Raw genomic sequence first — 25,613 nt, forward strand, 5'->3', positions numbered from 1 at the left:
AGATCAACAGCTGGTCAAATATTGACTCAAGTATGCGCATCAATCACAAATCAGCATACGGTTAGCAATATTTCCAAAACACCAAGCAAATGACTGCTGTGTTGTCTCAAAGAAAACACAAAATCTGAAGGCATAAGAAAAGCATTTCAAAACTTTTGAAAGGCAGCCTTGGGAAACAGTTTCATTGGCACATGTTATAACACATCAAAGCCAATTTCTGTATCACACCCACTTTACATTGACAAACACAGGCAGATCATTAATTCAGCAGAAAATGATATTGTTTATTAAGTAAAGTGCTTGAATACAAGAGGCTGGTATAAAAGGCTTACAATCTATCAAAAGTTGTTCCTCTACCGTACATCTTGATTAAAACTAAATCAGGAGTTACACTGCACACAGATTAAATTGTAGCAAAATATTTGAGATAAAATGCAGAAAGTATAAAAACACAATTTCTACAAAACTACATTCTTTATGCATTGGTACGCACAGCGTCAAGATACGACATGGATAGCCCATGATATAATGCACTTCAAAATGAAGTTTGTTAAAGTTCCTACACATCACATTAATAGACTTCATTTGGTTTACTGTGTGATGCATTAATAGGTACAAGTCAATTCTTGTTCGACATTACTTAATGTCAAACCTAAGCGATTTAGGAAAAATATACAATAGATAAAAAGATAATCTTACATTTCATTTGGTAAATGCACTTCCCTTCTCAATTCAAAATGTAATCACTTAAATATAATTTCTTCTTTTTTGAAAAACCCGATCCAATTCTCATTCTCTCCTCCATTAGATTAATAGCAAAATTCCCAAGCAATCTGTGCAAATATCTGTATTTAATGATTATTCAAAAATAGTTTACAATTTTAAGCATTCACTTCACGTAACATACTTACTGAGACGGTTCACATGTATGTAATTACTGCCCTCTCGGAGACGGATCGAGTGCCCGCGAGGGATCGCGTGCCTGCGAATGACACTCGAGGGACTGTGTGTGAATTAATAGACTAAACGTGACTGCCCCCGAGCCCCCCAGCCTCGACGCCATCAGTAGACTGCGAGGAGGATGGGCGGGAGCTGCGGGACCGAGATCTACCGTTTATTCCCAGCGGTGTTGCGAGGTGTTGGCTCAGCTGTGAGACAGTTTCATCAGACTCCCAGCGTTCCAGCTCCTCTCGCACCAATCGCTCCATCTGTTCGCGGTGAATGTCGTTGTCACGGCCCAGTCGCTCATCCTGTGGGATAAGTGGATATTTCCTCAATTTGAGTTCAGCATCTTGCTACAGAACCAACATTCTTGGAGTGTTAGCACCCCAGCAGAATAATTAACATTGCTATGTCACTTCCATTGCTGCCCTCGGTTTGTCTGATGCCCCATTTAAAAATGAACCTGTCGCTTGTAATCCAGCTTCTAAGTGTAAGTAAAATGTTTATAGAGTTGATGCAACTCTTTTACCTCACAACTTCTGTTGATTTTTAAATGATATTTTCTGAACACAGGCATGTCAGAACACAAGGTGACCGCTCTGCCCCTCAAGTTTGTCCAGCCATTCAATTAGATTATGGCTCATCTGTTTCTAACTCCATCTCCGCACCCTGGTTCCATAACTCTTTCCTCCTGAAAATTTCAATTGATCTACAGAGTTTTAGGGAAGAGGGTCCTAGATTTCCATGAGTGTTTGTGTGAAACCAAAAGAGAAAACGCTGGAAAATCTCAGCAGGTCTGGCAGCATCTGTAAGGAGAGAAAAGAGGTGACATTGAGTCCAGATGACCCTTTATCAAAGCTTTGACAAAGCACATGTGCCAAAACATCAGCACTTTTCTCTCCTTACAGATGCTGCCAGACTTGCCGAGGTTTTCCAGCGTTTTCTCTTTTGGTTTCAGATTCCAGCACCTGCAGTAATTTGCTTTTATCCAGTGTTTGTGTGACGAAGCATTTCCCCATATCACCATATTAATCCAGAATCTCAGCTGATGTTCAGGGACCCGGGTTCAAATCCTTCCATGTCAGATGGTGGAATCTGAATTTTTAAAATCGTCTGGAATTATGAATCTACTGATGACCATGAAAACACAGCCGATTGTCAGGAAAACCCATCTGGGTCACTAATGTTCTTTAGGGAAGGAAATCTGCCATCCTTACCCAGTCTGGCCTACATGTGAATCCAGATCCACAGCAATGGGATTGACTCTCAACTACCCTCCAAGGGCAACTAGGGATGGGCAATAAATGCTGGCCCAGCCAGCGATGTGCATGTCCCAGGAATGAATAAAAAAACTCTTGAATAGACTTTACCTAATTTTAAGGTTATGCCTGCTTCTTCTGGACAACCCCAGCAGGAAATATATTTTGTATTTTTTCACTCTGTTGATGCTGAAACATCAAACCATTCAATAAATGTTTTTTTCAAAAAGTTAAACTGATGACAGAATTTTCAATAGGTAGTTTGCTTTGTTCAAATTGAAAAGCTTCGAATTGTTTATTTTGGGGCTGGCTGCCTGGGAGAGAACTAAAATATCCTGTTGCCGAACAGGATCATAGCGACTGCCTGTACACTTAAACCATTAACAGCAAAGAAAGCCCCTTATCCACCCAATAATCAAATAGGTTCACCTCACCTCTGTAACACCATCCAGCAACCTGCCCAGCACATCTCTCCTTTTCAGCTTAGCTCTCTCCATGGCCTCCAGTTTAACAATGACTGCATCGATTTTTGACACAATGCTCCCGATGGAATGTTCCATACGGTCCACTCGCCTCACCAACCTGAGCATCAAGAAATCAAATCATTAGATAAGAATCTGCTTTCAAACTAATTCCTGGGCTATTTATGATAGCAGCTGTTTAAATAGCCTCTACTTTATAGAGATAGGTCCTTTAACCCAACTGGTCCCTGCCATTGTCACTGCTCCACATGAACCTCTTCCCAGATCCCTTCATATCCCGATCAGATCATCCTTCTACTCCTGCCTCCGTCAATGTGCTTCCCATTAAGTCCATTTATTATTCCCCAAACTCATTAAATAACCAGACTGAACATTCTGAGCATGCATTTTAACTGTAGGAATAAAACAGCAATTTTGTCAATGCTCTTTTTGAGTTTCTGCTGAAAGTGAATGGTCTCTGTCCGGATGGAAAGTCCATTGGATAGTCATAAGTTTTTTTCCCAGGGTGGAAGAGTCAATTACTAGGGGGCACAGGTTTAAGGTGTGAGGGGCAAGGTTTAAAGGAGATGCACGAGGCAGCTTTTTTATTAAACACAGAGTAGTGGGTGCCTGGAACTCGTTGCCAAGGGAGGTAGTGGAAGTAGATATGATAGTGACTTTTAAGGGGTGTTTGAACAAATACATAATAGGATGGGAATAGAGGGATATGGTCACAGAATCCTACAGTGCAGAAGGAGGCCATGCAGCCCATCAAGTCTGCACCAACCACAATCTCAGCCAGGCCCTATCCCCATAACCCCATGCATTTAGCCTAGTTATTCCCCTGATACTAAGAGGCAATTTACCATGGCCAATCCACCTAACCTGCACATTTTTAGACTGTGGAAGGAAACCCACACAGACACAGGGAGAATGTGCAAACTCCACACAGACAGTGACCCAAGCCAGGAATTGAACCTGGGTCCCTGATGCTATAAGGCCGCAGTGCTAATCATTGTGCCACCGTGCTGCCCCTTTGGAAACAAGTTTATGATTTTAAATAACATAATATCCAGAAGGGTCAGGGGATTTTAGTTCAGACGGGCAGAAGGGTCTGTGCAGACTTGTTCCCGTGCTGTAATTTCCTTTGTTGTTTGAAACTCCCCAGCAGCCTGGCTGCTCCACTCGAGTACACGCTGGCATACCCACATCATGCTCCACTCGAGTCATTGGTTTGAAACCTGGCCCCTGCTGAAGCAGCTGATCCCTGCTGCAATCACAAACTGCCCTTAGTATTCTCAGACAAGGGAGAATGGCAAAGATTCACACTCCTGATTAACAACCAATAACCTCGGCACTGACTCTACAGATAAGGACAATGGATGAGAACTCTGTCATGCTGGGCTCTGATATTTTCTCAAGCTTAGAGCACCCACTGTCCACAATCACATACAAAGGGGAGGTACTAAAAGAAGTTCGAACTTGTGAAAACTTCCCCCCGCCAGCAGAAACCACAGAATCACAGAGGAGACCATTTGCCAACCAAACCTGTGTCAGCTCCTAACATGAGCTTTCCAATTAATTCTACCCACTGCCCAACACCCCCATCCCTGCTCCTCCCCATTCTTTCCCCAGAGCCTTGTTAAATATTCCCCTTCAATTACTTATCCAATCTTCTTTTAAAAGATATCAAATCTGTTTCCTTGCCTTTTAGACACTGCATTCTAAATCACAACTCAGCGTAAAAATGCTTCCTCACATCAGCTCTGGTTACCACCCCTCCGCACGAGAAACAGTCTTCACTTCCTTCCTAGTGCCGAGAATTGAGCACTTGACTCCAGTTGAGGTTTAGCCAATCTTTTTACAAAAGTTAGCATTATTTTTGCTTTTATATTCTAGAGCTTCTATTAATAAAGCCAAGGATCCCATACTCTTCACCAGCCTTCTCACGTTGTCATGCTAGCTTCAAGGATTTGCTTACTCACAGCCTGATTTCTCAGTTCCTGAATTGCCTCTACACTGTAGTGTTTAATTAACTTTTTAGTTTTAATTTTATTTAAACAATGAGTGAATTAAGAACCAATTCTCCTGTACAAAAATGATCTGGCCAAGAAACCAATGCTTCAGTGACAGAAATTACACACTGATTCCACCATTCCATCAGTCTGTTCTCCTGGTCTGTTTACTGTCCTCTCACTGCTGACCATAATTCAGACTTTTAGATCACCTGTAAATGTGGAAATTATCTCTGGATGGGAGATGTTACCTTCCATAAATGAAGTGCAAATCTAAACACTTACACTTGGAACTCTTCGTAGGAAACTCCACTGGAGCTGCTGCCTCTCCTCCTCGAACTGTGGCCACTATCTTCTTCATCTTCCTCCTCAGAATCGTCCAGGCTCCGCGGGAAGCTTCGGCCACTGGTTGATCGAGGTAATGAGCTTCGATCCAAGTCCAAATCATCCTTTAAAACAAAATCCCAGTATTTTGGGCATGACTTTACACTGACAGAACTGAAATCTGAACCCCTGCAGGCTAATAAACGTCACACATCTGCACGTCCCCTGCCCCGCACAGTGCAAATGTCACACTCAAAACTAGTGTAAAATTTAGAAATGAATGTGGATTTAGTGCAAATCTCTTGTAAACACACCCACTGTGAACAGGTTTGGTCCCCTTATCCAAGGCAAGATATACTGGCAGTGGAGGCAGTCCAGAGAAGGTTCACTAGATTGATCCGGGTATGGAGACAAAATGCTAGAGTCTGTTATAAAATAACAATAGCAGAGCACTTAGAAAACAGTCAGCATGGATTTACCAAAGGCAATGGAAGGCACAGTGGTTAACACTACTGCCTCACAGCACCAGGGACCTGGGTTCAATTCTGGCCTCGGGTCACCTCCTGTGCAGAGTTTGCACATTCTCCCCGTGTTTGCATGGGTTTCCTTCCACAATCCAAACATGTGTGAGTTAGGTTGATTGACCATGCTACATTGGCACTAATGTCAGAGGATTAGCAGGGTAAATATGTAGGGTGACAGGGATAGGGCCCAGGTGGGATTGTGGTCAGTGCACACTTGAAGGGCCGAATGGCCTCCTCCTGCACTGTAGGGATTCTATGATCTATGAAATCATACTTGACAAATCTACTGGAATTCTTTACCAGAGTAGGCTGGGTCATTATGAATGTTCAAGGCTGAGATGGATTTTTAATCAGTAAGGGAATCCAGGTTTACGGGGATCAGGCAGGAAAGTGCAGTTGAGGATTATCAAATCAGATCAGCCATGAATGGCAGAGCAGACTCGATGGGCTGAATGGCCTAATCCTGTTCTTATTTCTTATAACTGACCATTTTATGCCAGAACAGATTACTTTAAAAACACCACATTTCTGAGTTATTTCATGAGATCACCAGTCATTTCTGAAAGTGGACCCCATTCTCAAAGATGCGGAGTTTCAGCCACCTTAACAAATACTTCTCCAAAGAACTTCTTCATAGAATTCCTACAGCGCAGGAGATGACCATTCAGCCTATCGTATCTGTACCGAATCTCCAAAAGAGCATCTTACCCTGACCCAACGCACTCCTAATCCCCATAACCCCATGCATTTACCATGACTACTCCACCTAACCTGTACATCTTTGGACTGTGGGACGAAACCCACGCAGACACAGGGAGAACGTGCAGACAGTGACCCAAGCCGGGAATCGAACCCAGATCCCTGGCACTGAGAAGCAGCAAGCTAACCACTGTGCCACCGTGCTCAAAGCTATGCTCAAACTCATCTTTGATTATTATGATTTTGTCTGCAATTAGGGAAATTCAGTAATTTATCCCTGTGCCGCAGCAGGAAAAATGAGTGGAATACGGCAAACACTGCAGTACTCTCCAGCAACTACAAGAAACAACGCGGGCAATCTTTGATAATAGCACAAGATGGTTGGGATCCTAAAATAACAGCCCCATCTCCTGGCTCAACCCAGCCTAGCACTGTAGAGGTCAAAACAGACACAGCTAAAGAAGTTCTTTCCTAGGCAGCTCACCCGTCAAACTCTGTTGATGCGAAGTTTCATGTGTACAAATATCTGCTCAAAGAATCAGTCGAGACAAAGATCCATTTCATTATCATCTTTACACTGCTTCAATACTATCTTTTATGCAAACTTCACAGTTACCCAGCAGACTATAACTTAAATATAATTCACTAAATGAGCACTTAGAGGGTTCAATAAGATGGAATGTAAATATAACTCTAAGTGTGACTGGTTAACTAGATTCTAAGCCTCCATCTACAGCACATTGAGAAAATTTCCAGAAGATTTTATTTCTTTGAAAAAGGTTAAAATTCAAACTGAAATTAGTCAGGGGAGTCTGTGTTTATACCATCAATGATATGTTATATTATTAATCTATTATCTGAATCACATTATTAATCTATTATCTGAAACAGATTCAATCAACTCATACAACTAACTTACATTCACATTGAGGGGTCAGTCACGAGGGGGCATAGTTTTAGGGTAAGGGGCAGAAGATTCAATGACAGAAAAAAAAGACATTGACTCAGTGCTGGGAATCTGAATGCGGTGCCCGGGAAGGTGGAGGAGACCAGAAATCTTACAACCTTTAAAAAATATCTGGATGAGCTCTTGAAATATCATAGCATTCAAGATATGGGACAAGTGCTTGAAAAAGGGATTAGAACATTTTAGTGGTAGTTATTGTCAGTTCAAACTCGATGGGCTGAAAGGCGTTTTCTGCACTGTATTACCCTACGACATTACCATGTAGTCTGATTAACAAATGTAGAAAACATGTTACAACTTACACAAATGAAACCAGCTAACTCACCCGCTCTTTCTCCAAGTCATCCCTCATCTGTTGACGTTCATGTTCCGTCAGTTCTTGATCTCCATCCTGATCATACTTGGCAAAGATTGCTTCTATCTCTGCATCAGTATGACCCTTCCTACACAGAGTGAAAAATGCATATGATTTTTTAAAATTAACTGTACACCAAGCAGAAAACGTTCCTTGTGTAATTTTCACTGTACCCCTTCAAATCCTGCCGTAACTCATCAAAATTCCGTTTGCCTCCAGCTTGACGCAGACTCTCTGTGATATCATCCACTGTTGTCTTTCTCAGCCGCAGTCTCGCCATGGCCTTGCTGCATCCCTAGTTAAAGAAAAGGATAAACAGTCACTGGCGAAGGCAAGGTAACTAATAGGAAAGGAATCAGATTAAAGATCAAAACTTTACAAACACCTGAGACTTCTGGTAACCAGACAACTGCTCAATTTCCTGTAATCGTGTATGTATGCGTGAGTGTGTGTGTGTGTGTGTCTGTTTGTGTTGGGGGGGTGGGTGCGGGTGGTTTCCACTGGTGGTACATTTACAATTTGTATGCACGAGTGATATTTATCACAGGACTAAGCTGCATGGTATCTTCCAGACTCCTGCACAGCTGAACATGTCTGCATCTTAGCAGGAACACTGACTGTGCTGTTATACAAGCCTGCTCTTTGAACTAAAACTCTATTATCACAGGTCCAACATTTGTGCTTTAGTTGTGCATGTATTGGTCAATCACCTAAAGCAGGATATGCTTTGGTTACGGTGGCACCAGCATTCTGAACTGAGCTGTTCCTGTGGAAACATTACTAATTGTGCAGAGATGGAATGCAATGGAATGTAAAGCAGGTATCCACAGGGACAGACAGGAGAAATGAACGTATATGGATCTTTCCCATTGAAAATAGCATTTGCTTGAGATAATAGTGGAATGTGGAAATTCTAGGAGCCTTGGAGCAGAGAACCATTAATAAAATTGGCAAATGGCAGAGTTAGCCACTGTGATTAGAACAGGCTCAAGACAGCACTCCACCAGAACACATCAATACTCCAGGCCAGGTAATACATTACAATAAAAACACAGAATGCTGGATAAACTCAGCAGGTCTGGCAGAACCTGTGGAGGAAGAAACAGAGTTAATGCTTCAAGTCTATATGATCCTTCTCCAAAAGCAAAGAGGAAAATATGATAAATTATTTGGGGGAGTGGGGGGTTGGGGATTGACAATGTCATAGAATCATAAGGGGCAATTTATCATGTCCAATTCATCTAACCCACACATTTTTGTACTCCGGGAGGAAACCGGAGCACCTGGAGGAAACCCACACAGTCACGGGGGAACGTGCGAACTCCATGCAGACAGTGACCCAAGCTGGGAATTGAACCTGGGTCCCTAGCACTGTGAGGCAGCAATGCTAACCACTGTGCCGCCATCATGGACACGAGACAAATTCCATGGCATCTTTGTCAATTTCTCCTTAGCTCTGACCTATCTCTGACCTTTCATTCTTCCCCACCCCCACTCCAATAATATAATTCATTATATTTCCCTCTTCAGTTTTGTAAAAAGGGTCATATTGACACGAAACATTAACTCTGTTTCTCTCTCCACAGACCTACTGAGTTTTTCCAGTATTTTCAAAAAAGACAGTAGGACTAGGGGGCACAGCCTCAAGATAAAGGGGGAGCGTTTTAGAACGGAGTTGAGGAGGAACTTCTTCACTCAAAGGGTGGTGAATCTCTGGAATTCTCTACCCGTTGAAGTGGTGGAAGCTGCCTCGCTAAATATTTTCAAGAAGCGGGTTGATGGGTTTTTGATAAGAGAGGGGATTAAGGGTTATGGGGAGAGGGCCGGAAAGTGGAACTGAGCCACGACAGATCGGCCATGATCTTATTGAATGGCGGGGCAGGCTCGAAGGGCCAGATGGCCTACTCCTGCTCCTATTTCTTATGTTCTTATGTTTCCTGTTTCTATTTCAGGTTTCCAGTATTTAGCTTTTATTATCAGGTAATGCACATTTTTGATCCACACAAAGGTGTCACCAGTTTTGGTTAAATTAAACAGCAAACATCTATATTTCAGGTGTCCAAAGTTACCAATGACACAAACACCTAGTCTGAATCCACAAAATGGCAAAATAATAACCAGGCAAAAGAACAAAACCCCAATAAACAATCTTCAAATTAGGAGTATGGAACATCAAATGGTATGGGATTGTCTCTGCATCGAAGATCAGAAACAAGGAATGGAAGGTGACAACTGTCAACAGCACTGATCCAAGAGTAAGCAGCATCCAGAGGAAAATCAAGCATGTAGTCTTGGAGCTCTTCATGTCACAGCGCCAAGTTGTCATCTGGGCACCTTCCATGCGAAATTCTGAGAATAACCATCACGCACGGCAATTAAAATTTTATCTGAGGCTTCCAGAACCAAATTAGACCAAGAACCATTAGCCGGAAATGCAAAACATGACTGCAGTTAAGGATTTGATAAATTATCAGTAAAATTATCAACCTAGACATATCACAAGACAGCAGCATCTTAAACAGTCAGAATGTTAAATTCTTAAACCAAACCACAAATGTGCCCGTTAAAAATCCCTTCTGCACACGTAACACATCAGCAATGCTTTCCATATGAGAAAATCCAAATAATACCCAAAATCCAATCAATACCTTCTTGATAAGGTCAGCGAGCTCCATCTCACTTTTCTGCTGGGCCATGTCAGATTTCACTTCAGAATAGGTGTCATTAATGATGGCCAAAAACATGTTCTGTTGAAATAAGCAGAAATCAACTGGGAATCAGTCTCAAGCAGAAATAAACAGGATTTTATAAGGTATAAAACGTTTACTTATTAGTATCACAAGTAGGCTTACATTAATACTGCAATGAAGTTACTGTGAAAATCCCCAAGTCACCACACTCCAGTGTCTGTTCTGGTATACAGAGGGAGAAATTAGCATGGCCAATGCATCTAGCCAGCATGTCTTTCGGACTGTGGGAAGAAACCGGAGCACCCAAAGGAAACCCACTCAGATACGGGAAAGTGTGCAGACAGTGACCCAAGCTGGGGATCGAACTTGGCACTGTGAGGCAGCAGTGCTAACCATTGTGCCACCCTACTACTTACGAGGCAATAATAAGAACATAAGAAATAGGAACAGGAGTAGGCCATCTAGCCCTTTGAGCCTGCCCCGCCATTCAATAAGATCAATACTTTTACAGAATGGTAGATCTCCTGTGGTACTGATCATAAAGTGTTAAAGGATCAGTTACTGTGTAAAGAGAGGGGTTATAGACAGTGTACCTCTCTGCCCCTGAATATTTATTAACACAAGATGGTAATCCATTCCCTTTCAAATACTGGAGTCTGCATTGAGAGGTCAGCTTTAGGATAGGATGGTTTACAAAATGACAGGTCTTTGCATCAATCTCCCTGTTTTGGAGTTTCAAGCTCAAGACCGGGTACGATTCAATGAAACTGCGCGCATATCCTCTGGATTTCACCCAGTATCAAGCCAGATTGAACCGTAGTCACTGTGAACGTAACCACAACTGAATTTTGCTGACCTGGACATCACTTGATTTGCAGTCAAGACCAAACCTTGCACTCCTTCAGCCAGCACCAGTGACTAAATACACAGACATGCACGTGCGTGCGCGTGCACACACACACACACACACACACACACACGCACACACACACACACACAGCTGAAACAGTGAGTCTTGTAGCAACAGAAAATAGTGCAGTAACCATGAATGGGGGAATCAATTGCAAGTATTGTGCAAAAACTTTTGTCGTTTCTCGTTCGGGATGATTGCAGTCATTACTCACCAGGAGAATGAAGAAAATGAAGAAGACAAAAGTAACAAAATAAATTGGTCCCAGAACCCGGTCAGCTTCTTCAATCTTGGTGAAATCAAAATCTCCCAGAATGATGCGAAATTGAGTAAAGCTAGAAATAGAAAAAAAGATTGCAATTTCAAAAACAGGCCCTGCCACTTGTGAACAATCACCTCTATCTATATTCAATACCAATAAGGATAGCATACAGAATTTAATTCAGAAATAAGAAATATGTTCTCGATAAGGGAGATGATATCTCCATTGGTTGTAGTTGTACAATGGGTTTATCCAATAAACACTCCAAGAATTGAACAGAAAATGGAATCTTTTGCCAAACATTCCAATCTATATCCATGTATGCTGCAGAAGCATGTACAATGGATCTGTCTAACCCAACTTGTGCAGTGTCAGGGAATGTGACAGTCCCACCCTTCTGCCCATCTTTCATTTCCAGCCTCTCATTGTGCAGCTTTATGGACAGAGATGAATGGCTAATTTCAGTGGGACTGGGTAAAAAGCTGAAGAACTAAGAACTGAAACACAGACAAAATGTCATCAAGCTTCTTCCTCTTACAGCTGAGGCATGTGGGGCTCAGTAAGACAGTGATCACTGAGTATTTCATAAATCAAGGAGAGTTAAACAGCAATATAAAGGAGGAATTAAACTAAACCATAAGGACTGCTGCCTCACAGCACCAGGACCCAGGTTCGATTCCCAGCTTCGGTCACTGTCTGTCTGGAGTTTGCATGTTCTCCCTGTGTCTGCGTGGGTTTCCTCCCACAGTCCAAAGATGTGTGGGTTCGATGGATTGACAGTGCTAAATTACCGCTCATTGTTAGGGAGACTAGCTAGGGTAAATGTACGGGGTTATGGGGATAGGACTGGATGGGATTGTAGTTGATGCAGACCTGATGGTCGAATGGCCTCTTTTTGCACTAGAGGATTCTACAAATAACAGTGAAGCACGACAGTGATTGGAGACCGATGCAGAGAGTAACTGAAAAGGAGACTGAGATCTGCTGTGTGCACATAAGAAAATACATGTAAACTGATGGTTGCCAGATTACATTTTTGGATGTGCCTAAACGCAGCAGGGATTTTGGAGCACTCCAACCAACTGAGACTCAAATTCTCAACCCAAAAGACACTTACATGCAGGTGTGGAAAGTGCTGAAGTCATCAACCTGAGTGCCAAAGACGAGGTATGCCAGCTGAGCATATGCCAAGAAAACAATAAAAAACATGATGGCAAAGCCCAGGACGTCTTTGGCACAGCGGGACATGGTGGAAGATAACTGGGTCATGGTCTTATTGAAGCTAATAAATTTGAAGATCTGTGAAAATAAAAATTTAGTGTCATAAATTCATTTCACTTTCTAATTGCATGATGGCACAGTGGCTAGCGCTGTTGCCTCACAGCGCCAGGGATCCGGTTCAATTCCGGCTTTGGGTCACTGTCTGTTAGGAGTTGGCAAATTCTCCCCGTGTCTGCGTGGGTTTCCTCCCACACTCCAAACATGTGTAGGTTAGGTGGATTAGCCATGCTAAATTGCCCCTTAGTATCCAGAGATGTATAAATTAAGGAGATTATTGGGGTAACTGAATTTGGGTTACAGGGATGGGCAGGATGCTGGTAAGATGCTGTCGGACAGTCGTCACAGACTCGATGGGCCGAATGGCCTCCATGATATTGTATAAAACGAGCCTCAACTCTTAAATGGTACCTCCACATTATTAACTATTGGTGCTGGCACGACATTGCACAGTACCCCCCAGGGCCTGTTTCATCATTTTAATCAGATCACGCTGATCTGCATCTTAACTCCCATCTAACCATCTTCATTCTGAGACTCTTTAACACCCTTCACCAACAAACATCTATCAATCTCATTTTGAAAATTTTAATTGAAGCACAGCCTGGACAAACAGCTGTCTGATATGGAAAGGAAAGTGTGTCTTTTGAAGCACTGAGAGTTTGAGTACAGAATCATAGAATAGAATCTCTACAGTGCGGAAGGAGGCCATTCCCACTCAGGCTCTATTCCCGTACATTTACCCCCTGACACTATAGGGCAATTTAGCATGGCTAATCCACCTAACCCACACGTCTTTCGGACTGTGGGAGAACACCACAGCACTCGGAGAAGACCCATGCAAACATGGGGAGAACCTGCAAACTTCACACTGACAGTGACCCGAGGCCAGAATTGAACCTTGGTCCTTGGCGCTGTGCCACCCAGTTACAGTTTGTAGCTGTTTGCATTTTACGAACCTACCTTTGTCATGTCATGCTGTTCTCAATACGCAGATAAACTTTAAGCCTTATTATGACTTAATTCCAAGTAAAAACAGATACAGAAAATATTTGGAGCTGAAAGACTTAAACAAGGAACTTAATCTTCTGGATGCTCAAGTTATGTAGTTTAACAATAAATATACCTTAATCCATGCAAAAAACACCACCACTGCAGCCATGTTGTTAAACTGAATCTGCCAATATGCCAGAGACTCGAGGTTGGGATACGAATTCTGGTTCTCAAGTAACTCTCCGAGTAATTCTCTGACTATTAATGTGCGATAGAGATTGATGCAAATTGCTACCAAGGACAGCTGGAAAACAAGAAAGAAAAGCAATTACTACCCCTATTGAATCAACATCATCTCTACTTGTTCTCTACTACATTCAGCCTCTGATCTTTGGGCAAGTGTTCTCCAAGGCGGGCTTCAAGACACACGACAATAGAGAATCACCGAGCAGAAACTGATAGCCAACTTCCGCGTGCATGAGGATGGCCTGTACTGGGATCTTGGGTTCATGTCACTCTACCTGTGACCCTCATCATACTGCCTGGGTTTGCAAAATCCTACTAACTGTTCTGGCTTGAGACAATTGACACCTCTTTAACCTGTGATTATCTCTGTCTCCACTACACTATTTGTACCTGTAAAGACTCGCATTTCAATCAGCAATTTTCTTGCAATTGTGCCTTTGCCTCTATATGCTGTGTTTGTGAACCACACCTGTTGAAGGAGCAGCGCTCCGAAAGCTCGTGATTCCAAATAAACCTGTTGGACTTTAACCTGGTGCTGTGAGACTTCTTAATGCCAGTCCAATGCTGGCATCTCCACATCATCTCTACTTGGGGAGACAGAGCAGCATCGTCATAGAACAAAGAACAACCCAGCACGGGAAACAGGCCCTTCGGCCCAACGAGCCCACGCCGCCACTTTAAAGCATTTTCCTACACCTACCTTGCCCCGTTTGTATGCGATGTTATGTCACACGCGATTACATTTAATCAGCTGCTCATAACTTTGTTAAAAGGATTTTTGCCAAGTCGCAGCACTGACCTCCAAATTACTGCTAAATTTGTCCTTGTGAAAGTCATTAAGATTCAATTTCCTTTGGTTACCATAATGCCTAAGAGAATACAAGGAATTAATTATCTGAGTTGTTGGAATCCACTATTGATCTGTAGGGATTTGCATTCTCTCGCCTTTTTTTAATATATATAAAAGATGTGGCATCACAGAATTCTTGCTTTGAATGCTAAAGTTAGTGATTTTAGGGGATTTCTACAGATAATGTAACAAAATCATTGCATTCATTTCACTGTCAGATACTTACCACAATGATCACAATATCCAAACAGTTCCACATGCTCCTGAAGTAATACAATTTGTGAATTTGGATTTCCAGAATCTCCTCAACAATGTAGTAAAATATGAAAACACAGAAGGCAATTTCACAGGCTGCCACAAAATAGTCAAATGAGGATACATAGCGAATAAGTTTCACTGTCTGGAATTGCCAAGATGAAAGAGCACCTCCTGTTGCTGGGAACTCGACGACCAACCTGTCCGATAGGGACAAAAATAAACTGTTAACAATCACAAGGCAGGACTAACATGAGTCAATTCCTGATTTAACACAGAATACATTTCAAATACCTCTTCCTATCCATACAGCTTCCATGGTGAGCGATGAACAATTATATTTGCTAAACTGAGGGAATATGTTATATCCAACTTTAATGTGGTCATCTGTGATTAGGCTAATTTTTTTTTCTCTCTTTTGCCATTTGGTTCATTTTGCAGACAAATCCAAAGAATTTCCTGTGAACATTGCTCACTGGCTTCAGTTTCCTAGGGGAGACATGCCTGAAGGAGTGCTTTCTGGGAGTTTGGGAGGGGAAGGGGATTATCCCAGCTCCGAGTGCCTCATACACTTCACTCTTTTATGGATGCTCCAGCTTCCTCAGATCTGGATTCATTTAGAATCACCATTCACAAAGGCATCTTTACACCTGCTCCTTTCTGATTATTCATATTTCTAAATATTAAAACAACTGACTTTGTCTTTTGTACTAACATTGGATCCCATAATTATTCTATGCTTAAGGCTAATTTAAACCCTTTTAACTTCTGATTTACTCCACCCCTACATCGGAACATTAACAGCAAAAAAATATTCCCTTCAATCAAAGTTGTTAATGACACAGAAACATAGAAGATAGGAGCAGGAGGAGGCCATTCAGCCCTTCGAGCCTGCTCCACCATTCATCACAATCATGGCTGATCATCCAACTCAATAGCCCCATCCTGCTTTCTCCCCATAACCTTTGATCCCATTCACCCCCCAAGTGCTCTATCCAGCCTCCTCCTGAATACATTCAATGTTTTGGCATCAACTACTTCCTGTAGTAATGAATTCCACAGGCTCACTGGGTGAAGAAATGTCTCCTCATCTCTGTCCTAAATGGTCTACCCTGAATCCTCAGACTGTGACCCCTGGTTCTGGACTCACCCACCATCAGGAACATCCTCCCTGCATCTAGCCTGTCTGGCTCTGTTAGAATTTTATACATCTCAATGAGATTCCCCCTCATTTGTCTGAGCACCAGCAAAAACAATCCTAACCTAGTCAATCTCTCCTCATACGTCAGTCCCTCCATCCCCGGAATCAGCCTGGTAAACCTTCGCTACACTCCCTCGAGAGCAAGAACATCCTTCCTCAGAAAAGGAGACCAAAACTGCACACGATACTCTAGGTGTGGCCTCAACAAGGCCCCTGTATAATTGCAGCAACACATCCCTGCTCCTGTACTCGAAACCTCTCGCAATGAAGGCCAACATTCCATTTGACTTCTTTATCGCCTGCTGCACCTGCACGCTTACCTTCAGTGACTGGTGCACAAGGACACCCAGGTCCCACTACACACTCCCCTCTCCCAATTTACAGCCACTCAGGTAATAATCTGCCTTCTTGTTTTTGCTTCCAAAGTGAATAACCTCACATTTATCCAAATTATACTGCATCTGCCATTGATTAGCCCACTCCCCACTAGTTACTGCCGGCCAATTTGAAAAACACTCATTAATTCCTACTCTTTGTTTCCTCTCTGCTAACCAGTTTTCTATCCATCTCAATACACTTCCCCCAATCCCATGTGCTTTAATCTTGCATGAACATCTCGTGTGGGACTTTGGCAAGCGTTTTCTGAAAGTCCAAATATACCACATCGACTGGCACCCCCCCTTGTCAACTCTACCAGTTACCTCTTCAAAGAATTCCAACAGATTTGTCATTTGATTTGCAATTATAATTCAAATTGCACAAAATTGGTCTCCAGTTTGGATTAAAATTCCTAACAGTTAATAATTCCACTGTTTACCAAACAATGTCTAAAAACAAGACTACAGGGTGATATCATGAGACACAACTTGCGCTCTGCAGTTCTCTGGTTTACACCAGTAACTTATGTACAGAACATTATACAGATCTAATCGCATCTTCCTATCCCTAAGCCACTGCAGGCTCTGTCACTTACAGGGAAAGCCCGTGTTTTATTAAAAAAAGCTAGAGAGTTTGCGGTTTCTAACATAGCCACAAATAAAACGGGTCGTACCTGATCACACAAAACAAGTTAATGTTAGCATTGTAGACAGAGAAATCAATAAACACAACCCTGGTGCCTCGGTCAAGCCAGAGATTCTCCTTCAGCACTTTTAGCTTTGTTGCTGTCTCGTCTTTATTGCCTGCCAGGTCCAGGTAATATCCACCTCCGCCGTACGTTGCCACTAATCCCCAGTAGCTGGTCTCTTGCAGTTCTTTCTCACTTGTATAAATCCAGCTGGTTTAATTTGAAAAGAGAAGCAAATTAACCAACACAGAAATGATTCTACTCAGAGTTAAAAATAAAAACTCTAGATCATACTTCAGTTACTGCAAGCAGCCTAAGTGAGACAGGAGAATGATTGTTCCAGGCTATTTGACGATAGAAGACATCACAATCAAGCCTGATGCAGCCTTCAATTAAATATCACATATACACTCTTTCCTCGAGTCACCAAATCCCAGTCAAAGCCCAATGCTGTCACTTTCAGTCCTGAAATGTGCCCAGGGTTCCTCTGGAAGGGCAAGGTATGTAAATATCTGAGCAACAGGTCATAGAGTCATAAATGTTTACAGCATGGAAACCGGCCCGACTTGTCCACGCCACCCTCTTTTTTAAACCACTAAGCTAGTCCCAATTGCCCACATTTGGCCTATATCTCTCTATACCCGTCTAAATGCTTTTCAAAAGACAAAGTTGTACCCACTTCTACTACTACTTCTGGCAGCTCGTTCCAGACACTCACCACCCTCTGTGTGAAAAAAATGCCCCTCTGGACACTTTTGTATCTCTCCCCCTCACCTTAAATCGTGCTAGCCATTTTACGCTGTTACCCTGCAGTTGCAACACAAGTGCTATTTGCCACTAACGCAATGCTACCATCAAGCCAAAAGACATTCTCCCTATCAACAACTGAATAATGTGGTATATGGATTTCAGTGGCAGTGTGATGCCAGGTATGTAGGTTGTACTTCCCAAAAACTGGCGAATCATATCAAACAGCATGCCCCACAACAGACACAATACAGACTGGAACAAATCAGCCTGTGATTGCAGAACTCAAAACACATTAGATATGATTCCGCGACTGAACATCATTTAGTAATGAGTCCTCCATGTGGTAAGAATTAACCTAATAACCAATTTAAGATCATCAGTCAGCTTCATAGAGTGGTATATTTACACATCCTAGAAGCTACATATATTAATACACTGGGTCCTGTCCATTCTGGACAGAAAGAACAGGTACACACATTGTGCCTGTTTCAGCTAGCAGCTGGACAAATGAAAAGCATTCACTGGTTCATTCCTCAGGGCAGTGCTGAGACCGGAATCAAGCTGTCTGGTTTAAATTTCCAGCAATGCTTGGCAATTCACTGTCAGTCACCATCAACAGCTGCATTCTCCATGGCAACATTGCTATCAACACCTCTACACTCTCTTCTTATATGTTTCACAGGTCAGCGCAACATCAAGGGCCGAAGGGCCTGTACTGTTCTGTAATGTTCTATACACTGTATAAAGCCGTTTTAAAAAGCTTTGACAAAATGTAATTTTTCAGCAATATTGAAGTTCTGGAATCAAATATGGAAGTCTGAGTCTATTTGGCTTAGAAACAAACTCCACAATGTGGCAACCAACCATAATTATCAAAGGAGTTATGAATCATTTGATAATGACGCATTGAATTATCTTAAAAGATTAACTAAAATTGAGCAATAAATGGTACCAGTTGACAGGCAGCACTGGAATGGCACTGTATTTCCAGTGCAGCTCAGGTTTATACCCATACAGAGGAAGTTGAAACAGCCACCAGAAGCTGCAATAATAAGGTGTCAATAATCGGACTACAACACACTAAATCCAATTCTCGATTACAAGATTATCCTGTATTTCCTTCAAGCCATTCAGGGTGAGAAGCAAGGTCTCATTGGACAATATCAGCACATTTTGTAGTGAATGCAGTTAAAACATAAAACTATATTCATATCCCTATGCTCAAAAATTTACATGGAGAAAACAGAGTGGTCCCATCTTCCGATGGGCAAGTGCTCCATTAAGGGGGGAAAAAAACTGGATTTAAATAATTCAATGCCTGCTCATAACACAGAGCACCATTTTAAGAATTTATTTTCCATTTGTGCAGTTCAGTGATCACTCCTATAAATAATTTTCATAGTAGGAATAAAAAGTAAAATGACACCTACGCTGTTTTATCCATAAGGCCAAATGGTGCCTTATCTTCATTTGCAACTGAATAGACATCATAGCATTCCTTGATTTCATCTTTTAGATCTTCATGTATTTTACAAGATTCATTCTTCACTTTTAACTGCCTGATGCGAGGAACTCCCAAAAGCAGGTTTTCATAATAAATGAAACTTTTGTTCTCAACCAGTGTTTCGTTGTTGTACCACAGGTCCCAATAAAGCCCATTTAATAAGGGGCCTTCTGTGAACTAGAAGGGAAGACATTTAATTAACAAATGCACAATATTCCCAATTGTCCATAAAATCTATCAACATCTAAACAACCATCAGTGTGTACACAAACCATTCTGTAATTCTGACCCAAGATCTCCTCCCCCCCACCCTGCAACAAATTTATCAGGAGGGTTATTTTATTCATTCTCTCCAAATAGAATGGACAATGTTCATTGGGGTGTTCTTCTTTGAGAGCTGTTTCATCAGCCCTAGACCCTGGACTGGAGACATGGCCCATTTTGGTTAGAGACATGTCCTTCCACAGACCATGTACAATCTGATCTACCATGGACTCGATTTAAGCCATCAATTTATTCTTTTACACCCTCTCTCAAGCCTGATGTCTTCTTAATATCAGATTTGTCATGCACTTGTGTCAACATTTTCCATTTTAAATTCCCATGTTGCCTACATTTGTATCAGAAATTTGCCACAAGGCTATATCCTCCCAGCAAGTAGTGGTTTAGTGCCTCAGTTTCGCCTGTCATACTCCTTACTAAACCTGTAGCACAGAGAAACTATTTTCCAAATAGCTATGGATCTCGCTATTTAAATTCTTTAACTCTGCTCTATGTGTCTCCTCATACATTCCCCAAGCTGGTCCAAACCCACTTCCTTTTAAGAAAAGCTCTCCCAGTTATTTACGAATGCATTTTCAAAGGTGTCTTTTCTTTAACCATCTCGCAATAAATGAAAATTTTGATGCATCCAACTTGTGGCCACAATGAGAAAATAAGTACATGCATAAACGATGATAGTGATAACTAACTCATATAACCAAATGCTCTTTTGTGGTTGCATTTCTACTCATTAATTTAAAAGTATTAAATTTGCAACTGTACCTTCCAGAAATCATCCATGTTGGATACACTTCTGAAACTGGTTCTCTCATTTTCAGAGAAGGAAGAGTCCAGGAAAAGGCTGGCCATGACTTTGGTGTAGTAATACATATTGGAGCTAACCATCCCACATGTCACTGCAACAGAAATCAAAACATGCCAATGGAAACTTTGCTTTAACTCTCATTCTGGAACCTTTAATCTAGATAACCATTTACAACAAGGTCGTGGGGACCTCATGAAACTGCAGTATTTTAGAGGTTCCACATCAGAGCATAAACAAGTGCAGGTGTAGGCCACGTGCCTTCTCAAACCAGCTCTGCCATTCAAGATTACAGCTGATCTTATTGATTTGACTCCAGACTGGAGTTTTATGGAGGATCTGGCCTTATTTATACATAGTGACAGCAAAAGACCCAGCAAGAACAAAGACAACTCTTCAATCCGGTGAAGGAAATGGGATCACCGCATAGCTTAAAGGCACTCAACACTGACTTGCTGCCGGGTATAAATACAAACATCTGATCAAAAGCCAGAGTGCAGGTTTTATCTTCCTCAAGACAGAGTTTGTCACATCTGTACAGCTTTGTGTCTGAATGATGTAGTATTGCAATATCGTATAGCTGCCACTACTAAACCTGCAGCACCCAACTTCAGAGTCGCTTAACCAACTATACCAAGCCAGATCCAGCATCTCAAATTGTTTACAAAGACAGGGGGCCATTTGGCTCTCTGAAAGGACAATTCACAATGCCATCCCCCCACTTTTGCCCCACAACCCTACACATTCTTCCATTCCAGATAATGCAATTCTTTCCTGAATGCCTCAATTGAATCTGCCTCCACCACAATCAGACAGTGCATTCTACTCACCGTGTGGAAAAGATTTTCTTCACACCATCATTGCTACTTTTGTTAACTCTCTTAAATCTGTGTTCTCTCGTTTTCCATCCTTCCACCAATGGGAACATCTACTCTGTCTGGACCCCTCATGATTTTGAGCACCTCGATAAAACCTCCTCTCAACCTCCCCTTCTCCGAGGAAAAGTGTCCCAACTTCACCAATCTATGTGACTGAAGTTCCTCATCCCTTGATCTATTCTTGTGAATCTTTTCTGCACCCTCTCTAATGCAGATTCTGCCAGCGTGCTTGTACGACTTTGGCTGCTGGGTTTTGCAGCTTGTTTCTACTTTGTACACCTCTATTTCTACCACAATGTTTGGTTATCATGGAGCATGAACCCAAAGCATGTAGGATGGGGAGAAAGATACAAAATATATTAATTATTCATCCTACCCCAATACTGATGCCAATGCCCCATAAATTCAAACCCATTCCTCCCACACCAATCCCTGAGCCACCCATTCACTTCCTTAATCTTTGGCCTTGGAGGGAGTGCAGAGGAGGTTTACTAGGCTGATATTGGAGTTGAGGGGGTTGAGCTATGGAGGAGAGGCTGAATAAACCAGGCTTGTACTCGTTGGAGTTTAGAAGAATGAGGGGAGATCTCATTGAGACATATAAGATGATGAATGGGATGGATAGGATAGAGGTGGAGACTCTTCCCGCTCAGAAAGGACAGTAGGACTAGGGGGCACAGCCTCAAGATAAAGGGGGGGCAGTTTAGAACGGAGTTGAGGAGGAACTTCTTCACTCAAAGGGTGGTGAATCTCTGGAATTCTCTGCCCGTTGAAGTGGTGGAGGCTGCCTCGCTAAATATTTTTAAGATGCCGGTTGATGGGTTTTTGATGAGCGAGGGGATTAAGGGTTATGGGGAGAGGGCGGGAATGTGGAATTGAGCCACGACAGATCAGGCATGATCTTATTGAATGGCGGGGCAGGCTCGAAGGGCTAGATGGCCTACTCCTGCTCCTATTTCTTATGTTCTTATGTTTCTTATGTTCTTTGAGGATGGCTGAAGCCCTGACCATGACTTGAATGCAAGCTTCAAAAATAATTCGCTTCACTTTGTATCTAAAATATCCATAGGAGTGAATCACAAGTAGACAGCTCTATAAAGATGCTCCTTCTCTCTGTCTCTTCCCACCAATTTGCTCTTCCTCCTTGCTGGAAACACAAGTCTCTTCTGGAATGGTTCAACTGCCCACAGTATTTTTCATTATACAATGGGGATGGAGGGGGAGGGCCAACCAATCAACACCCTTTTCTCATGTCATATCAATCGTTGCTCCCTTTGAAATTTGGTATTCTTGCATCTGCCCTGATGAGAGCAAGGTGAAAAGCTTCAATGTCATGTTTTTTTTCAGCATTACTCAAGTTCCGTACTGCTAACTGACTGTTGTTTCTGGTTTGTGGATAATCCAATTGAATCGCTCAATGTTTTTCAAGAGATTTCACCCAGTATTTACTCTCTCAACAACTGAAATGTACATTCTAAAAAAAAATTAAATTAAAAATGTAACAAGTTAGATAAACTTTAAGAATGGAATTCAATTTATCCACTCAAATGTCTTTAATCATATTTCTTTTTTAACTCCAAGCCTAGATGACAAATGGTTATTTTTTTTCCATTTTAGTTAAGAGTTTTTCAGTCATATTTGGTCATTCTAGCAGCATGTGCAGTTTGCAGCTTGCAATCTGTGAATCAACAGGAATTACAAGCATCCTGCGAGAATTCAAGAATTTAACTCTTTCCAAAATAAGCAAATTTGGGAATAAATTCCAAGCAGTTATTTTAAGTGAGGGATTAATTATATTAAATTATTCAATATAATAAACTGTTCAGACAGGCAGGAATTACCTAGGCTACTTTGTTGATAGAAAGGAAAATGGATCTTTTGTTTGGGTCATTTGCCTCTATATTGATTTATTGTTAAGGTTAAAATCTCCCCAAGCTTTTGCAATCTTGAGGAAGTTTCATATTTAAATTTAGTGAACTGCACATACAATGACCTTGTGTGTTTTACCATGTAATTTATGGAAATTTATGGTTACTAAAGTTTGGATAAATCAGCAAATTCATTAATAGAGCACAAAGATACATTTAACATTTCTGTGCTCCTGATCCCAAGATCCTGAAACTCAAGCCCAGTATTGGCTAACCCCAGGTCTCTTTCATGTGCTCACAGTCCACAAGACCTCTCTCAGTTATGTCAGTGTCAATGCTCATGTGAACCCCTATTTCTTACAGAATAGTCAATGTGGATAATGCCACAGGAAATGCATCCAAATTTACAGCCAGACACCAGTTTTGTCCTCAGTAAAAGATTCTGATAATGCAAAAAAAATTTTTTTAACTTAAAAAATAGCTAGTTGCTTCAATTTGGGATGTGCTGCATTAAAGGGTGGTGGAAACAGATCAAATAGTGTGTGCCTGTGTTGAAATAAAAGAAAAATACAGGAATATGAAGAAGTAGGGCAGTGGGACTGAATGGATAGCTTGTTTGAGAGCTAACAACAGCATGACGGGCTGAATAGCCCCTATACTGTACAATTTGAAATGTCATATTTTGTCCCAATTTCACATAGAATCAGATCATCCCATTGCTGCCAACCTTGACAGCTGGTTACATAACCGGAGTTGAATGATCTCAGATCATATGGACTCTATTGGGTTTGCCACTGCGAATACACTCGTCTTTTTATAAGCACACCAATTACTATCAGTCTTCAACAGCTCAAATGCATTTTCTATAGAGAGGAAGATGCTCAAATATCACAATAAACTGCTTGATATTGCTGCTATTTCATTACTAAATTTACTAACAGTAGCAATCCACACCAAACTTAGCCAAATAACTTGGAAGTGACAATGACTGAGTTGAGTTTGATACCAGATAGGAACAATTACATAGTTTTTAAAGGGAAGAATGAACTCTCCAGTTAATGGACCTGACTCCTGAAGTGATGCCACTGCACACACACTGGTTTGGTCACTTGTCGGAGGACCCTCTGATCAGTCTTTTATCTAATTGTGATAAGACTAGATGGTATCACCCCATCTATCACACATTAAAGCAGCACACTGGCCATTCCTCTCTTCAAAACAGGTCCAACTAACGTGGGTCATTGATTATACTTCAGTGTTTTGTACAGCTCCCATTCCAAATTTTATTTAATCCTATAAAATTCTACTCCTTTTCATTCAGGTAAGAAAGCGATGGCACTTACAGATACAGAGAATCACCATGAAGACAATATACGTCACCAACTCTCGCAGCATGTTCTTCAGGTATCTTTCTCTGCTAACAGCTTGATCCACAGTCAGTCGTGTTCCCCATAAAGCTAAAGAAAGAAAACGGAACAATGACACAGGCTTTTGAAACGAGGCTAAAAAGTAGCAAGCACCATACAGAATTTAAAACAGGAAAAATTATAAAAGTTAGCAGTTTTTAAAAAATAATCATTAAAAAGAAAACATTAATTGAATACACAGCCCTATAGAGCAGAAATATATTTAAATTTCACAAGATTTAAAATAAGACAAGTCTATACAGAGTGGTTAGGGTGTGGAATAGACCGCCTGCTGTGATAGTGGAGTCGGACACTTTAGGAACTTTCAAGTGGTTATTGGATAGGCACATGGAACACACCAGAATTATAGGGAGTGGGATAGCTTGATCTTGGGATTGGACATAGCTTGGCACAACATTGAGGGCCGAAGGGTCTTTACTGCGCTGTAATGTTCTATAACTTTTGCCACTGATCGGCTTACATCACTACAGAATCAATTCTTTTATCAAAATCAATCCACGTATGATGCATTGATCCTTTTAAACTGTTTAGACTTTGGACTGGCCAAGGTCTCTGTGCAGGCACTCAATATCAGTGGGTCACCAAGACCATCCAGGCTGCTTCCAAACAATGACACATATTGTCGAGGACTGTCTGCTGACTAAATGTGAAGGTGAGTTTAAATAATTCCGTCTAACCACTGGCAAGGCTATCAACAGGTTCTGTGACTCTGTACACACTGAACAAGTAACGCACAATGCGTGGCGTAACTCTGTCAAACTCATTCTTGCTTTGGTATATTGCATAATCTACAAAAGTCTCACAT

The 25,613-nt window shown here is 41.6% G+C and overlaps 1 protein-coding gene across 2 annotated transcripts in view; it reads right to left on the reverse strand.

The window, feature by feature from the left end:
* Positions 1-263: 263 nt before the first annotated feature.
* Positions 264-25,613, reverse strand: part of pkd2 (polycystic kidney disease 2) — a 34,329-nt gene continuing 8,979 nt past the window's right edge. The window contains exons 2-15 of one of the 2 annotated variants that reach the window (XM_080196176.1): positions 24,725-24,838; positions 20,596-20,729; positions 19,478-19,728; positions 17,283-17,507; positions 15,002-15,230; positions 13,813-13,983; positions 12,526-12,707; positions 11,361-11,481; positions 10,195-10,293; positions 7,741-7,841; positions 7,517-7,634; positions 4,963-5,126; positions 2,636-2,783; positions 264-1,250 (exon numbers count right to left, since the gene is read on the reverse strand). In XM_080196176.1, coding sequence (XP_080052302.1) covers positions 1,023-1,250; positions 2,636-2,783; positions 4,963-5,126; positions 7,517-7,634; positions 7,741-7,841; positions 10,195-10,293; positions 11,361-11,481; positions 12,526-12,707; positions 13,813-13,983; positions 15,002-15,230; positions 17,283-17,507; positions 19,478-19,728; positions 20,596-20,729; positions 24,725-24,838 — 2,285 coding nt within the window. In that variant the 3' untranslated portion in view covers positions 264-1,022. Of the gene's footprint in view, positions 1,251-2,635; positions 2,784-4,962; positions 5,127-7,516; positions 7,635-7,719; positions 7,842-10,194; positions 10,294-11,360; positions 11,482-12,525; positions 12,708-13,812; positions 13,984-15,001; positions 15,231-17,282; positions 17,508-19,477; positions 19,729-20,595; positions 20,730-24,724; positions 24,839-25,613 lie in introns of both variants that reach the window. The other variant, XM_080196168.1, reaches the window with a different exon arrangement.

The sequence above is a fragment of the Carcharhinus amblyrhynchos genome, chromosome 1, assembly GCF_965287045.1.
Source record: "Carcharhinus amblyrhynchos chromosome 1, sCarAmb.v2.hapA, whole genome shotgun sequence".
Lineage (NCBI taxonomy): Eukaryota > Metazoa > Chordata > Chondrichthyes > Carcharhiniformes > Carcharhinidae > Carcharhinus > Carcharhinus amblyrhynchos.